Source organism: Mus pahari, chromosome 16 (genome assembly GCF_900095145.1).
Source record: "Mus pahari chromosome 16, PAHARI_EIJ_v1.1, whole genome shotgun sequence".
In the NCBI taxonomy this organism is placed as follows: domain Eukaryota; kingdom Metazoa; phylum Chordata; class Mammalia; order Rodentia; family Muridae; genus Mus; species Mus pahari.
The window spans coordinates 58,808,281-58,824,831 of NC_034605.1; the positions used below are offsets into that span (position 1 = coordinate 58,808,281).

The window sequence follows — 16,551 nt, forward strand, 5'->3', positions numbered from 1 at the left end:
GCCAGTGGACATTTAGGGTGGACTGAGAAACGCCATCCTTCTAGAAGGGAAACATTCCTGTAGGAAGCTCTGTGTGTGTGTGTGTGTGTGTGTGTGTGTGTGTGTGTGTGTGTGTGTGTCCAGGAGTGGAGGCATGCAGGGTTGAGTAGGACGGTAAATATGCAAAGGTGGTGGGATTCTTGCCAGAACAGATATATGCAAAAGGCTAAATGAGCAAGGCATGAGACCCTGCTAGAGGCAGCTCAAGTGCAGAGCTGCTGCTGGTGCGAGATCTGGGGAGAGCCAGCCTTTGTCCTTCATAGGCCTCGGGTGACACTGGAAGACAGCTTCCTACTTGTCTGGGTCTCAGTATTGAATCTATAAAATAGCCACCGAGTCTATCGGGATGCCGTGATGACTTCAGTGGCAGCTCAGACATGTGCTCTGTGCGCTGGAAGGGGCCAAGAGATGAGGGTGATGGTTTGGGAGGTGAGGGAGACACTCTGGAGGGCAGAAGAGAGTTGTGAAGAGGGCAGAAGCAATGACCCTCGGGTGCGATGCTGAGGGCACCATCAGGCTTGCACATCATTGAGTTCTTGGGCACTCTCAGGGGACAGCTGACAGACCCAGTGTGAAGACTTGGAGCGGGCAGAAGTTCCTTGAAGTTCACATGGGACTTGTCCCTGTGGCATTTCCTTTCTAATGTGTGCAGCCAGAGGACCTCAAGGTGAGACCTCATAGCCAGGCCCTCTGTGGGACCTAATGAGGAGCTGCCGGGTTTCAATTATGCGAGGGGCCTTGCCTTGCACTGTTTGACTGACAGCTCATTACCCTGCTGCTGGTTTGGGGGGCAGTGGAATTTAACCTCCCAGGTGGGAAGCTAATCAATTTGCCCATCTGCCACAGCTGAGCCTACTTGAACTCGACTCTAATTTATTCTCCTAAGCTTAGGGAGCCTGGTTTCCAAGTGCAGAAATATTAAGTTTCCTGGTCAGCCTGGGCAGGGGTGCACAGGCAGATATTCCGAGTCTCTCATCGGGGGGCCTGAGTAAGCCATGGTGCTCAGCTAGGGATGTGCCACCAACTAGGGTCTAAAGTCAATGTCTCTCTTGCCCTTTAAGCCTTTATGGTTTGTTGGAGGGAGGTGGTGGGACAACATGTCATCTGATGGTGCTACGGTTAAAGTCACCTCCCCAAGGGCAGAGGGCCAGAAAGGACTCGCGGCAGCAAGTTACACCAGCTTCCTATTTTCTGTGTGTTCTAAGCTCCACTGTGTTCAGTACTCTGGTTTCAGGTGCTAAGACACAAGATCAGAGCATCATTCTGGTACTGTGTTCTTTCCCTCACCACAGTACAGGCGTGAGCCTGAAGTCAAGGTAACGGTGTTTAACCTCGGACACTGGGGCCGCCTCCCATTTTGCTCAGGAAGGCAATCAGGGGATGTCTTGGCCAGGACGAATGGCGCCCGCTGTGTGTACCTTAGGACACATCCAGGTTGACATCAAGGGCACGCAAGACATCATAAAGCACGTCTGCTTTGGACTGGGGAACCCAGCAGACTGTTCAGAGTCTTCAGGGGACTGGTTTGCAGTCCTTCAAGGGAAGCTGATGGCAGAGCTATAGACAGCCATGGCCACTCCACAGAGCAGAGGTCAAGGAGGGCATCTCGGAAACTAGTTTTGTGGGAGGTCGCTCCCACTGCCTTCTCGAGTTCTAAAGGTGGTTATTTGCATGTCCCTCAATTCTGTCCTTGACTGAACGGCAAGCTCTGGGGCCCCCGCTCGTGTTCGTGTACACACGTGGCCATAGGATGGAGTTACTGGTGTGGCTACAGCGGAGGTGTCTTCCGAGGAGGGGAGTCTCTGCAACAGTTCCCAAGTCTGACAGCACCGCACCTGCTGGGTCGGTTTCCAGGGGTCAGGGAGAGGCCAGTCTGTTTACATGCCTCAGCCGGGAGTGCAGGGGATGTCAGGGCCCTGGGATTAATGAGCAGTGTATTGCCTCACCTGTTGGGAGGGTCATGTGATATGATTTTGATATGTGGGGGCCCCAGAAGCAAACATGACAGGTCAAGTTCTAAACAGAAGAAAAGCCCAAGAAAAGGTGGCCGTGCCCCTTGCCATTGAACGTGTCTCTTTCTTCTCATTGAGGGATAGGCGCCAGGCTCTCCCCTGCCTCAGAACCTTCAGGCAGATTGCCCACCCCCCTAGCATCCCCCATCCCTGCAAGGAGGCCCCAGAGCCAGCTTCTAAGATAAAGTGTGACATCGGTGCCTTGGGGAAAATTAAACATCATGGTTGCTAATGAGACTATGGGCCAGGCTTTGCCCTCAGGACCACAGGGTGACCGTCAAGCAGCCCGAATGACAAACAAGGACTGGTCGGGCTTGCTGGGGCCCCACCTTCGAGGAAGGCTGAGCAGACAGCCTAGAAGCCCTGGGAGGCTGAGCAGACAGCCTAGAAGCCCTGGGAGCCAGAGCTGTCAGCTTTGGGTGAAGCAGGGAGACTGTTGCTCATGGAATTCTGCCCCCCCCACCCGTGTATAAGCTAATCTGTCTGTCAGACCCAATGTGCACCTGACCCTGAATGGAAAAGAAGTTTCTCAAATGCTAGAGGTGGGGTGCAGAAGGTGGGAAGGGGTAGCCGTCATGAGTGGGGGTGGGGGTGAGGCCTGGGTTATCAGCAGAAGAGCCCAGGGTGCCTCCAGCCTGGAGCCGAGGGGGCTGTCCATGTTCCATTTGTCACCCACCTTGTCTGAGACAATCCCGACCTTCCTTACCAAGTCTAGCGCTAGGTTATGTGTTCCAAGAAGCCCTCTAGAGCCTCCTACACCAGAAGCAAACCTCACCCCTGCAAGACGTTGGTGGACAGAGGCACATTCGTAAAATTTATGTCAAACTTGCTTAGACACACGTTTTTAACATGGGGGTGTTGCCTGCCTGCATTTGTGTCTGTACCGTGTGTGTCTGTGTGTGTGTGTAACCCAGAGAGGCCAGGAGGGTGTTGGATCCCCTGGAACTGGAGTTACAGACAGTTAAGCTACCATATTGGGTGCTGGGAATGAAGCCCAGGTCTTCTGGTAGAATCTCTCTTGGTCACTGAACACCCCTCCAGCTCCTTCAGTATATATTTTGATTCTTCCATGCACAGGGTTGTTTATGGCTCCCAGGCTGATCACCTAGGCCCTGCCAGTGGACAGACACAGGCAGTGCAAAACACTGGACTGATAGCAAAGGGGAGTACGTCCTGGGAAAGTTCTGGTTGTACAGTCATGTGGAGCTGGGTTCGAATCCTAGCTCCCCTTATAGCCATGTGGTCTTGTAAAGACCGGTACCACCCTCACGAGGCTTGCTGTGAGAAGCAGGGGGAAGGATGTTTGGGGGGGGAAATGTGTGTGTGGTGTGGGGGAAGGATGTAGGGGGAAGGATGTGTGTGTGGTGTGGGAGAAGGATGTGGGAGGGAGGATTTAGGGGGTGAGGATGTGTGGGGGAAGGATGTGTGTGTGGTGTGTTGGGGGAGGACATGTGGGAGGGGGCAGATACTTGCAGCTGCTGTTGCTAACTCAGTCCCAGGGAGCTTGGGTCTCTGTGGCATCCCAAATGCCATTTGAAGGCTCATGGAAGAAGCTACTAAGAAAACCATGGACTTACTCAGGGTGGAGCCCTGCTGCTCGGAGCACAGGTTCTGCTCTTCAGAAACAGGTCAGGGGAGGGGAGGAGATGGCTCAGCACTTGCTGCGGAAATGTCAGGACCTGAGTTTGAACTCTTAGCATCCACAGAATAAAAACTAGAAAAAGGCAGGCGTGGTTCCATGAGGCTTCCAGCCCTGTGGCAGGGCAGACAGATCATGCTAGCTTGCTGGCAGCCAGCCTAGCTCCAGGGTTAGAGGCTGTCATTCCATAGAGCAGGGCACACACGTCCATGTATATCACGCTCATACCAAAAAAAAGTGAAAGTATTTCCTAAGTGTCTGGGGCCACTGTAGAATCCAAGGGTATGTGGCCCTGGATTCTGGATGGAGATGCGGACTCTGTTCTGTGGCATTTGCTGTCACTGACCCAGCAGCTTGTGGCTGTGGAAGGACACTAGCATGTGCCCCCTCATGGCACTTGGTGTGGGCGTTTTACTAACTCAAGTGTGGTCTTCCGAGTGGAGGCAAACGCGTGCTTTGAGAGTTTCCCTGCACGTGCAATCCTAGCAACCACCATGCACTGGATATTCAAAGTTTAGAACCTTTTAGGTGATTTTTGGAAACCCCAAGAACTGCAACGAATTCTTTTGTGCTGTTGCCAAGAAAGAGCAGAAACTGGCTGCCCCTTTTTTCCCCAGTCCCTTCCCAATCCTTTGGGCGACATCTAGTGGAGGGTCTTCAAAAACTCTGCCAGTTGCTTGACTGGAATTGTTTCAAAGGTGAAGGAACACAAGTCTCGAAGAAGCCATTTAAACCGGGACTACTTCTACACACTTCAATGGGTGCCTGGGATGTCTCATTCTCCGAGTCAGAACTGCCACCAAGGCCAGGTGGGCTGTCCGAGTGATCAGTGACAGGGTCTGTCCACAGGTGGCAGCATCTTGTCACTAGACAGGTGGCTCCCGGGCTAACAATGGGGCCTGCTTTTTTATGTGATGGAAAGGAAGCACGCGCATCACTGCCTGTGAAGTACTCGGTACTGTGCCTGGCACACAGCAAACAGTAGTGTCTACTCAAGCCCCGGGTGGGGGGGGGTGTTACATGTAAGAGCTGTGCTCTCGGGGATCGGTACTCTCCTTAGGAAAGTCTGAGCCCTGTTTTAAGGTGCTCCCTCTTGGAGGAATCAATGCCAAATGAAACCCCTTCCTAGTCAAGAGATGAGGTCATCTAAACCTAGCACTGCTCCGGTTAAGAAAGGGTTCTGGAGCCAGAAGGTAGGAAAGTATCGCTCAGGTCTGAGCTGGAGGTGGTTGTGGCTACTGCTAAGACTGAGTTCTGACCTGGCCAGACTTCGTCAGACTCCCCTGTGGAAAGGAAATCCGTTTGTTTTTTGAGGCACAGTTTGTGTGGCCCTGGCTGGCTTTTATATCACAGGGCTCCACCAGTCCCTGCCTCCAAGTTTCGATTAAAGGCATGTACCACCACAGCTGGCATAGAAGAGATGCTGTACATAGTAGGTCCATGCACTGGAGAGTGCTTTGTACTCCTTCCTGGCTCTACCTGCCCTTCTAGACAGACACCTGCCAGGGACATATGAGAAGGCCTCTGGGCTTTTAGGCTAATGTAGATGATATCACGAGTGCCCATGAGGCAGAGCGAGTCTGTCTCACTAAGGCATCTTGAGTGGTAGATCCTGGGACCTCGGCAGTGACAGTATCTTTGGGGACCCTCTTGCTAGGGACCTTCCTGTAGTGGGGCCGGGAAAATGCAGGCCAGCAGAGGGCTCATGGCTTGAGTTTTCTCTGCAGAGCCCAGCCACAAGTCAGAGACAGATGGATGGGGCCAGGAGGGGTATGGCCCAGAGTGCAAGACCTCGGTCTCTGCATCAGACCCTTGTCGTCGTCGCTGTGGCTTTAGGTACCTGCTCTGTGAGATGGAACTGACACCCCAGCCGCACTCGGGAGCACTGAAGCTTCCTACATGAATTCCCTACACACCCCTGGGCCCAGCAGATGTCTGACCTAACTGCTGAGGTACAGGGACTATCCGGGAGCTTCCTGGGGGTGAGCTGCCTGCACCTGTGTCCCTAGGACACAGTAACGCAAAACACAGCCAGTCGTAACAGTTTAACATTTTACTAAATCAATTCACACAAATTTCAGATTGCAAATATAATAAGGACAACAGATCCAGTTGTCTTTTTAACATTTTTCATTTTCAAATCTATCGTTAAGACAAAAAAGTAAACAAAAGTTAGGAGGTCTGTTGTAAATTTTATGATTTCTCTTCTGGGGGGGACTGTTATAGTAAAAAGAACGCCACTGGGTGTACAGTAAAGCAGCACAACGCACATTACAAACGGGGCTTCCTGCTGCTGCCACACAGGGGAGGGACCGTCACTCCACTGCTCTGTGTTAATCAGGACTTCATTAGAGTGAAACTATAAAATCCCCTAGGTTGACTAAGTCAGACACGGTCTGGAATGCAGTGCTTAACAAGGACGATGCCAGCTATCAGTGCTAACAGAAAACATTGTAGAAGGCCAAAAAACCAATCAAACCAGAAACCAAAACCTTATTTTCCCTAGGTGAGCAGGACCGAGGAGGGCAGGAGTCCCACCTCCCAGTAAGAGGCGAGGGGAGTTTTTGTTTTCTTTTTTTTTTTTTTCTTTCTTTCCAGTTGGAGGTGGGGGACACGGCATGTGCTGGTTCTGGGGATCACTGGCCTAGTTGGCGTCCAGCTTGGCCATTTCTTGCACATAGATACCTATGCTCTCACTGTCAAAAAGCACGAAGTACACAGTTTTGATGGAGGAGGACATCGTGGACACAAAGTAGCTGGAGATGGCCTTCAGAATGAGCTGGGCCGCCGTCTGCTTCGGGAACCCGTTCCTGTAGGAGAGAACACAGTCGTCAGCACTTGGGGTGACTATGGTGAGTCCACCTCGGGCCTCACACTGGGCTCGCATGGGCGTGAACAAAGTCTGCACAGGATTAGTTGTATCAGGGAACTGTCACGTGCTGTTGGCACTTGGGAAGTGAACTCTACAACGTGACCTCCCTTATCTCAGGTGTTCTCCTCGCCTCCCTGTCGTGAGGCAGACTGGCTCTGACACAAGGCAAAAGAAGAGCAGACAGACGGCCAGCAAGGTTCCTGTTACTCTGAGGTGTAAAATTGTCTGCTGTGGGGACGAGAAGCCAAGCTCACACCTGGGCGATGCTCAGAACTCCGTGCTGCAGCTGCAGCCACACTGCTTGGTGGTCTCCCCCAGCAGGTCACTGCTGACTGCTTCGATATCTATGAGTCGGGTTACATTTGCTCACATGTGCTCGCTCACTCGCTCTCCATTAGGCTTCTAGAGCTGGTTTCTGCTGGATGCCGCCGGCATTACACAACCTGGTCTCTCTGCCGCTTGCTGTGCTCACATCTGCTTGCTGCGTGCCTAACAGGCTTGACTCATTCAAAACCAAAAGTACAGCAGCTGCAGATCATCCAGACAGAACCAAGATGGGGGACAGGCAGTACCCAGGCATCTGTGAGCACAGGTCCAGAGACCCGGCTCCAAACTGCATCAGCTGGTGCCACAGCAAAGGGCAAGGCAGCCGCTGTAGTACAGAGCAGAATTCCGGGGCAAGTATGGTTAACCTTGATTTCAGGTCATCACTAAAGTCTCCGAGTCAGGATCCTGCCACTGATGTGTGACACGAGGGGCTCGGAATGTGAACTCATTACCTGGGAGCTCAGCATGGATGGGTCCGTGTGTGCCCGAGCCAGCTCTGGTCAATGCTGCACGTGCACTTATGGGAGTGGCCTGGCCCAGTGGAAGGAAGCTATGCTTGGAGCACCTTTCAGAGGTACGCCTCTGCTCACTCACTGCAGTCTGCAGTCCTTCGCCTGCCTGCCATTCTGGCTGGTCCTTTCTGGGATGACAATGTGCTCACAGCACCTCCCCCCCCCCCAGCTTTCTGCACTGTGCCTGTGACACCGACCCACCTGGGGAGCCACATTCTCCACAGCTGCCGGTGCTCAAGGTGTCACATGGCCACAGGAAAAAGCTCTCATGACCCTGCTTTCACCTGGGAGACCCTGGCAGTCCTACATGCTTTGGGAACGCTGAGCATTCTCAGAGGGCCACCATGGGGGTGTGATACAGGCTCAGGGCCCCTCTACACACAGCTCTACTTGGAGTTCCAGACAGACTGGTTTCTTCCCAGAATGAGCCTGGTGTTCTAGCTAAGCTGGAGGGCAGCAGGGACATGATGACAGATGTCAGGCTACAGTGGGGCACAAGGCAGCTAGCACAGTAGGCTGGGTGGCAACTGCTGGAGGAGATGAGCTTGATCTGTTGCTGGGAGCACATTCCAGTGGTGCAGCCCACAGCCAGCTGTGTGTATCCTGCTGGAGCCCGCTCTCAGGCCCAGGGAACAGAAAGGGTCACTGGGGCAGGCAGACCTCAGTCTAAGGACATAACCTGGACAGATAGATGGGCTCTGAGAAGTGCGAAGAGCTGTTCTCTGCAAGGGGAGGTGTGGCCCTTCATCCACCGGTGCCAGGCTCAGCTGCTGAAGGCCCACCCGCCTCACTTCACACCTGCTCTGGTGAGCACAGCTGAGGAAGGCCTCTGGCAATTCCCGGTAGCCAAAGGGTCACAGCTGGTGTGCTCCTGCGTGATCAGCCAGCTGGTGTGCTTGCCCTCTGCCTGGCACACACCAAGTGTGTGATGTGATGTAGAGACACGCTGTTGCCCTGGCTTCTTCCCCTAAGTCTCCTAAGGGCATCAAGTGAGCGGGTCATTCGCAGCCGGTTCAGCTGTGGCCCTGGAAAGGGGAATGTAACTGGTGCTGAGGGAGGGCTCCTATGATCCAACTCTGAGCCTGAGGTTGGTGCCGACATCACGCATAGCCTGTCTTGCACTCTACACCTGGAACTTCTGCCCCTTGGGCCTTCAGCCACTCTCGTTGGGAACCATGTTCTACGTGTAGGCAGCGGGGCAGGACTCAGCAATCTAGACTCTCAGAGTATAGAGGCTGGGGAAAGGGAGGGCGAGAGGTTTGTATCAGCAGTGCCCACCTCAGCACATCCTTATACTACTGTGGCCCGCTGCTGGGTGAGTGGAAGCCATGCTCTAAAGTGGCATGCCCTGGGGAGAAGCAGAAAGCAAGATAGGCATTTTCCTTGTGCTGCTGGGCAGGGTCCCCTAGCTGCCCTAGTTAGACACACAGGTGACAAAGTAACACTCCCCAGCCATCCCAGCTCCCCATATGTAGCCACCCTGAGTACATGCCCTTCCCCCAGGGCAGACACATGGGCCAGCCTAAAGCCCCAGGCTTCGGTGTCAAGTCAGAGGTGGGACAGGATGATGTGTATCAGGCAGCAGAGTGCAGCTCAGGCCCACTAGAGATAATCGGACTCCCAGAACCATTCTAAAGGTGGTAGACGACATCCTCCCGACCCCCAGACAGCTAGGACGGAATGACTGTTGGCAGCGTAGTCACTGCAAGCATTGTAAGCAACGCTGATCTCAGCTTGCCAGAGAGCTGCCACTCAGTGTACGGTGGCCAACTGTGCTGGAGGACTGCAGCCCTGGATGCTGGCACAGACAGCACAGTACAGGCACTGCCTCAGTTCCCATCTGAACGCCACTCCTGTCTTGCCAGGTCTCTGCCGTTTTCTCTAACTTGGGTGGACATCAAAGACTCAGGGCTTGGAGCTTCTGCTCTAGAGTTTAGGTTTGGGTTCCAGCTGCCCTTGTGCAGGGTGTCCTGGTTTCCTCAAGTGTAGACAGGCATTTCCCCAAGGGTATGCTGTGATGAGGGGGTGATGCCACTGCAGTCACCTGTGCTCCCCTCCCGAACTCCCCTCCTCTCACCGCTGGCTTTTGTTCACAACACCTCAAGTCCCTTGTTGAGCGCTGTCCCCTGTTCTGCCAGCCTTGGGCCATGCCTGGCATACACTAAAGTCACGTGAGCTTCCCTTGGCTCAGTCCTGCTGTGTCCGGAACACCCTTTCTCCACATGTGGCCCCACTTTCCTCGGCTAGTGCAAAGAGATCTCAGGGGTTCCCTATGTAGATCTTGCTAAGCCTCATCACCTAAGGGAGAGAGAGGGCCACTGCAAGGAATGGGTCAGCTGGAGCCCCATAGACGGAGAAGTCTGGGCAGCTGTGTTGGAGGGAGAAGAGGGGAGCTTTGGATAACGTGGGGGCATGGCTCTCACCTCCTGCATCATACTTCTGCTAGGATTAGATCTCTGTGCCTTGCAGGTAACCCCGGGCCTCCACCATCGCCCCACATTCTCTGTGGCACTAGAATGGCTGCTTGACTCTCCAAAGTTGCCCCGGGCGAAGGCTACTTTTGGTAGAGAAACCAAGAGCTCTAGAGTTCAAGGAGGAGATGTTCCAAGGATGGAGGTGGCTGTTTACCACAGCTTGCGGTCAGAATAAGGAGGGAGCCATCTCTCCCTCCCAGCCCTCCAAACACCTGCAGGCCCAGAGGCCGTCAGGGTGGGTTCTGGTCTCTCCTTTTCTTCTAAAGCCGCACTGGGGTCCAGGCAGCTGCTGTGCTGCCCTTGGTAGCTCAGGCAACGCTGAGGTATAACACTTCCCAGGGGAGTCTGAACACAGTGAGCATGTAGGCAGGGATGCTAGGCACGGAGAACACGCGTGCAGCCTGCAGCAGGTCCAGCCTGCCCCACAGTACAAGTTTCAGAGCCCAGGGCCCTGGAAGCAAGCTCTCGCCCCTTAGCCAAGGATGAGCTGTGTGGCCTCGGAGCCAGCCTTAACCCTCTAAACGTGGCTCTTTGACCTCTGAAGTTAACAGCCATCCAGTCACCCAATCCAGCACTGACGAGGGACCAATTTTCCAAAGGCGAGGAGAAGAGAAGCAGGAGACAGGAAGGAAAACTTTGCCAGGCTTTGGAGGGAGAGTCACCCGCCCTGTGAGATCCCCAGTGGGGTAGCCATTGGAAACTTCTCCAGATAGGAGATTTGAAATGGAACTAAGCTCAGCAGATTTAGCGTTGAGCAAGAAGGTAACCGGACAACTGAGCTGAGGGCAGGTATGGCGTACTGGAAAGGAGTAAAGGAAAGGCCCATTCCTCGGTATTGGGTGACAGTGGAGAGGAGATGTCTAGTGGCGTCCGGGGCTCTGTGAATGTCCATATGCAGTGGGTGCTAGAGAAGCACCAAATAGTTTTCCTTCTGTGCTCAAAGTCTGAGGTGGGTTATTCTAAGCCCCATACCAGTGCGTCACCACATGCTGTCCCAAGGGGGTCCCTTCAGCAGGTGTGTATTAGCATTGCGACCAAGGTCAGGATCACATGGAAGGGTCAGAGCCTGGGGCGGCAGGAGCAAGCCAGCGCTGTCCCCCCTCCCCGGGAGGCCACCAGCAGCCCCTCTGGGGGGAAGTGCTCCCAGCTCCTCCCGTGTTTGCATTCCACCCTGACTTCTGTGCCAGAGACACGGGATGCCACAGACACGCAGCTTCATTCCCCTCAGCCCCTGTGATTTACTGGCGGGCCTGATCTAATCCCATTCTTTCCCCCGTGAGAGCGAGCAAGCCAGGGAGCGAGGGAGGGCAGCTGTCTGCGGGGCCCGCAGGGACGAGGTCTGCCTGACAGATGTGGCAGGGGAGTTGCACATGTGCTGCAGCCTTTGGCATTCCGCCCTTTAAAAGCTTCCCACTCATTATTTTTAAAAACTTTTACTCCGTGAAAAATGTAAATAAGTTTGTAATAACAGATGTTCTTTTATGAGAATTACTTTTATGCTTCAATTAAGAATTTCCCAATAGCCATATGAAAGAGCGTGAAATTATTACCTCCAATAAAGGTCCTACGGCCCTGCTCTCCAGAAGCATCTTTCATCAGGGCAGATCAAAGTGCCTCCGAAGCATTAATTAACTGAGCCTCGGAACCATCTGTGAAGAAGGGCAGACCCCACGGCCTCGCTTATTAGGGAAGGCCCAGAACAGAGAGACTGATTCATTTGCCAGAGGTCACACAGCACAGCAACACCATGCCAAAGGACCGACCTTATATGGGAGGTAGGAGCAGGAAGTATGGCTGCTTAAGCTCTGATCCAGAAGCACTGTTAAAAAAATGGTCTTGAATCTACTTTGGGGGGGGGGGGCCTGGCACCTAAACCACATCCAGTTCTGTGGCAAGTTCGGTGGCACGTTCTGTGGCACATTCTGTGGCATGAGCAGACACTTGTCTTTGCAGATACTTGCACAGCAGAAGGAAAGGGCACTGGGAAGGTTCAACTGTTTGTGTTCACGACACAGGGTAGGATCTTATGCTGTAGCCAGTCTGGTCTCAAACTCACAGCCATCCTCCTGTTCCAGTCTTCCCAAAGCTGGTCTTACAGATCAGCCATCACGCACAGCTTTCTAGTCTGGGAGTGATGTTGGTGAGAGGTTAGAGTGGAGGTGTGTGGTCAGTGGAGACACTCACCCTTCACTCTCCGGGGCTCCCAGCTCTCCTGTGATGTTAGGCTGAGCTCCTGTGATGGTGTGGTACCTGCAGAGTGTGCTGGCAGGTGTGAGCAAGCTGCAGGCACAGGTGTGAGCAAGCAAGCTTCAGGCACAGGTGTGAACAAGCTGCAGGTGTGAGCAAGCTGCAGGCACAGGTGTGAACAAGCTGCAGGTGTGAGCAAGCTGCAGGTGTAAGCAAGCTGCAGGCACAGGTGTGAGCTTTCCTGTTCAGGAATCCTTCAAGCTCATCTATAGACACACATGCTTGGGCTAATTTTGGTCTTTCATCCAGAGATCCAAGGAAGACTAAGTATGTGAACAACACGGGAGTGAGGGACCACTGGCAAAGGAGCCCCTGGTGTTCAACACTGTAGGCTGGGGAGAGAATGAGAGAGAATATTCCACAGCTCCTGGCCTGGGAGGGATGGGCTCCCTCTGTCATCACAGTTGGGAACAACAAAAGGCTCCAGAGAAACAGGGTCAGTCAGCAACAGCCAGAGACCTGACCACGGTGGGGCCTGAAGGTGTGAGATCTTAGTGCAGCCCAAGAGGGAGCATGAGCTCTGTCCTCCACAGTTCCTATATGAGTACAGGAGGGAGTGTTGAGCAAGAGCTGCTTTTAGCCCACAGGGCAGAGACTGCCTGATAGGACATAATATAGGATAGCATAATATAATATAGAGGCCCTTACCCTATTCTGCCTTGGATAAAGGGAGGACTGGGGTGATGGGCTTCCTAGGGAATGCTCTATGGCTAGGATAGCATAATATAATATAGACGCCCTTACCCTATTCTGCCTTGGATAAAGGGAGGACTGGGATGATGGCCTTCCTAGGGAATGTTCTATGGCTAGGCCTGACCTGAATCCACTCAGTGGCAGGACTATACTGTCCTGGTCCTCTGTCTGATTTGTCACTAGGGTATGTGACAGACAGGAAGGAGCTGGGGCAGGGCTAGCCCTAAGAGCTCATTCATCAGCCCCACCTTGTATGCAGACCTCACCAACAGGCCTTTGGTTCACCTTCAGCCATGGGATGGGAGATAAAGCATTCTTGGGAAGAAAAGCAAAAGGGATTGAGGGCTATTGTGGTTTGAGCAAAACAGGCCCCCCACAGGCACATAGAGAGTGACACTATTGGGAGGTGTGTCCTTATTGGAGAAAGTGTCACATTGGGAGGGCTTTTAGGTTTCAGAAGCTCAAGCCAGGCCCAGTGACTCACTCTGTTCTTGCTGCCTGCCAGTCCAGATGTACCCAACTACCTCTCAGCACCAACTCCACCTGCATGCCACCACCCTCCCCATGATGCTGATGATGGACTTAAACCTTTGAACTGTAAGCCAGCTCTAGTTAAATGCTTTCCTAGGTAAGAGCATGGTCATGGAGTCTCTTTACAGCAATCGAAACCCTAGCTAAGACATAGCTGATACATGGACTGGGGCACTTCTGTGATCGGCCTGGCCGCATGGCTTCTCGTTGGCAGAATGGGGACTCTGGATGAAAAAAGCAGCTGAATGCTTTAAGAGGGACTTAATGGACCATCTAGTAGGAATATGGAAGATGGCGGTGCTGAGGGTGACTTGAACTATGGGGGCCTGGCTCAAGAAGTTTCAGAAAAGAATGGAGCTTAGAGACCATCCTTGTGATATTTTGGTGAAGGCTGGTTGCTGCCCTTGTCCAAAAAAAAAATCTGCCTAGGGCTAAATGGAAGAGCTATGGTTCTGCAGCTTTGGGAGAGATTTCCAGACAACCTAGTAATGACTTTGAAGCTTGGTCATCAGTGAGCAGCTTACACAACTCTGTAATGAAAAGGAGCAAGCTGAGCAAGGGGAGATACAAAATGTCCGAGCTGAGGAGAAAGGGACACCAGGAAGTGTAAACAGATTAAAGACTAGCCTGATGCTAAGTGGAACAGAGAAAGGCCCCGCCCAGCTCAGCTGTCAACTTGTGAAAAGGAATGAAAGAAAAGCTTAGGGCCAGGCACGGTGGCGCACACCTTTCATCCCAGCACTCTGAAGGCAGAGGATGGCAGATCTCTGAGTTCGAGGCCAGACTGGTCTACAGAGTGAGTTCGAGGCCAGCCTGGTCTACAGAGTGAGTTCCAGGACAACCAAGCTTAAACAGTGAAGGCGATCATCAAAACACACAAACAAACAAAAACCAGAAAGCTGGTGAAAATATACTTGAACAAGGGAGCATGGCCCAGCCCCAGCAGCAGTAGGACTTGGCAGCTGTGATCACAGGGTCCTGGCTTTAGAATCAAGGATACAAGAGAGGGGTTGTGTTATCTCCCTCCAGGGCTAAGGAAAGCCACTGAGGGGCAGGGGTGTCCCTGCATGGAGGCCTAGAGAGGCCATTGTGAAGCTGTGAAGGTGAAACCTGGGTTGCCTTGGAGACCCCAAGGTGTTGGAGATGCCAGAGCCATGGGAAACCTGCCGAGGAGAGCTGCTAATGGGGGGGGGGGGGTGGAACAGGCCCACGAAAGAGAAGTGTGCTGCAGTCAACAAAGCCACAAAACAAAGGGGAGTTTAAGATCCAGAAAACGCTTTGGTATCAGACATGGAGAGGCAGAGTCTGGAGTTTGCCCTGCTGGTTTTTGATCTTGCTTTAGTTCAGTATTTCTTCACTGTGCTCCTGTTTGGAATTGTAATACATATCCTGGGCCATATATGAATTATATGATCTACCCTTTGATTTTGCTTTTACAAGGGATTACAGTTAAGACAGTGCATGAGTCTCAGAAGAGATTTTGTACTTTTAAACAGGGTTCAGACTGATAGACAGTGGAAACTTTTGAAATTGGATTGAAGTATTTCTGTATTATGATCTGGCTACAAGCCTATGGGAGTCAGGGAGTAAACTATGGTGGTCTGAATAAAACTGGCTGTCACAGGCTCATAGGGAGTGTCAGTATGAGGAGGTGTGACCTTGCTGGAGTAGGTGTGGCTTTACTGGAGGAAGTGTGTCACTGTGGGGAGGGCTCTGAGGTCTCAGATGCTCAAGCCAGGCCCAGTGTCACTCTCCCTTCCTGCTGCCTGCCTATTCAGATGCAGAACTCCCAGCAACCTCTCCAACCTCACATCCAATTGCGTGCCACCATGCTTCCTGCCATGATGATAATGGACTGAACCTCTGAACTCTAAGCCAGCCAAATGTTTTCCTTTATAAGAGTTGCCTTGATCATGGGGTCTCTTCACAGCAATAGAAACGCTGGCTTAGACAAAGGCCTTGCGCAAAGATTTGTAGGGCACCCTAAGGTTCTTTTACTGTCTCCACATTCCCACTCCGGTTTGAACCCACCTGAGTCTTAGTGACCCTTCAAGACCCTCTGTCTGTCGACCCCTGTGGTGACACTTGCTGTCACAAAAATTTAGGCATAGCCAGGCGGTGGTGGCGCACACCTTTAATCCCAGCACTTGGGAGGCAGAGACAGGCGAATTTCTGAGTTCCAGGACAGCTAGAGCTATACAGAGAAACCCTGTCTCAAAAAACCAAAAATAAATAAATAAGGCATTTCTGACTTTTCATCAGCCCTCCATATTCTTTTAATGATTTTTTTAAATGTACATGTATATATGTCTGTGTATGCTACCTGTTTATAGGTGCCTGCAGAGACCAAGAGCATATTACTCTGGAGCCTGAGTTAGACAGTTGCAAGGCACACAAGATGAATGCTGGGGACTCTGGAAGGGCAGGAGGTGCTCACAGCTGAGCCGACTCTGCGGCCCGAGCACATCTCTGTTTACCTGTGCACCCTGTACTTCTGGCAGAAGCAAGGCTTGGAGGCAGCCTCTGCGTCAAGTGACAGCTCTACATCTGGGGCTGCGACTGCAGAAACACACCCATGGATGACACGACTGCTGCACCCCTGTGCCCGTACCTGCCGCTGCCAATGGATGGGAAGGCAATGGACTTCAGCTTTCTGTCGTCAGCTAGAGCCAAACAGTTTTTCACCGTCTTTTCTAGAAGTTCTTCACATTTGTCTGCACCCCAGACGGGACTATTACAGTGGATCACAAACTTGGCAGGCAGGCCGTGGCCTGCACTAACAGCAGCTGGAAGGGACAAGAAGAAGCACACGTCACAAGAGGCCAAACCCACACCTACTCTTCTGCTCTAGAATGAACCCCTAGCCACCTCTGTGGCCTGTGTCCACGGGAGACTGCAGCTGCTCTCCTGATGGAACTTAGAAACTGAACTTCAAGCACCTGCCACTGAGTCAGGTGCATTCAGTTCACTGCTAACCAGGAGCTGTGGATGGACGTCAGCGAGTTCCTCTGCCCCAGAAGCACGGCAGCCTGGCCGTGTGACTTGATCCTGCCCATGCTGACAAAACAAGATGGCCTCTCTAGGGGGCAACTCTTCCATTTCTTGCAGGACAGGCCAGTTCCAGCAACACGTCTCCAGGACTGTCTGCTGATTGAATGGACATGCCAATCTTGGTTTTCCCTTTCTAACTAAGAATGATGGTCAT

At 52.7% G+C, this 16,551-nt stretch overlaps 1 protein-coding gene across 4 annotated transcripts in view; it reads right to left on the reverse strand.

Annotated features, from left to right (window-relative positions):
- Positions 1 to 5,728: 5,728 nt before the first annotated feature.
- Positions 5,729 to 16,551, reverse strand: part of LOC110333599 (core histone macro-H2A.1) — a 64,807-nt gene continuing 53,984 nt past the window's right edge. For all 4 annotated transcript variants that reach the window (XM_021215211.2, XM_021215209.2, XM_021215210.1 and 1 more), the window contains exons 8-9: positions 15,958 to 16,132; positions 5,729 to 6,500 (exon numbers count right to left, since the gene is read on the reverse strand). In XM_021215211.2, coding sequence (XP_021070870.1) covers positions 6,335 to 6,500; positions 15,958 to 16,132 — 341 coding nt within the window. In that variant the 3' untranslated portion in view covers positions 5,729 to 6,334. The remainder of the gene's footprint in view (positions 6,501 to 15,957; positions 16,133 to 16,551) is intronic.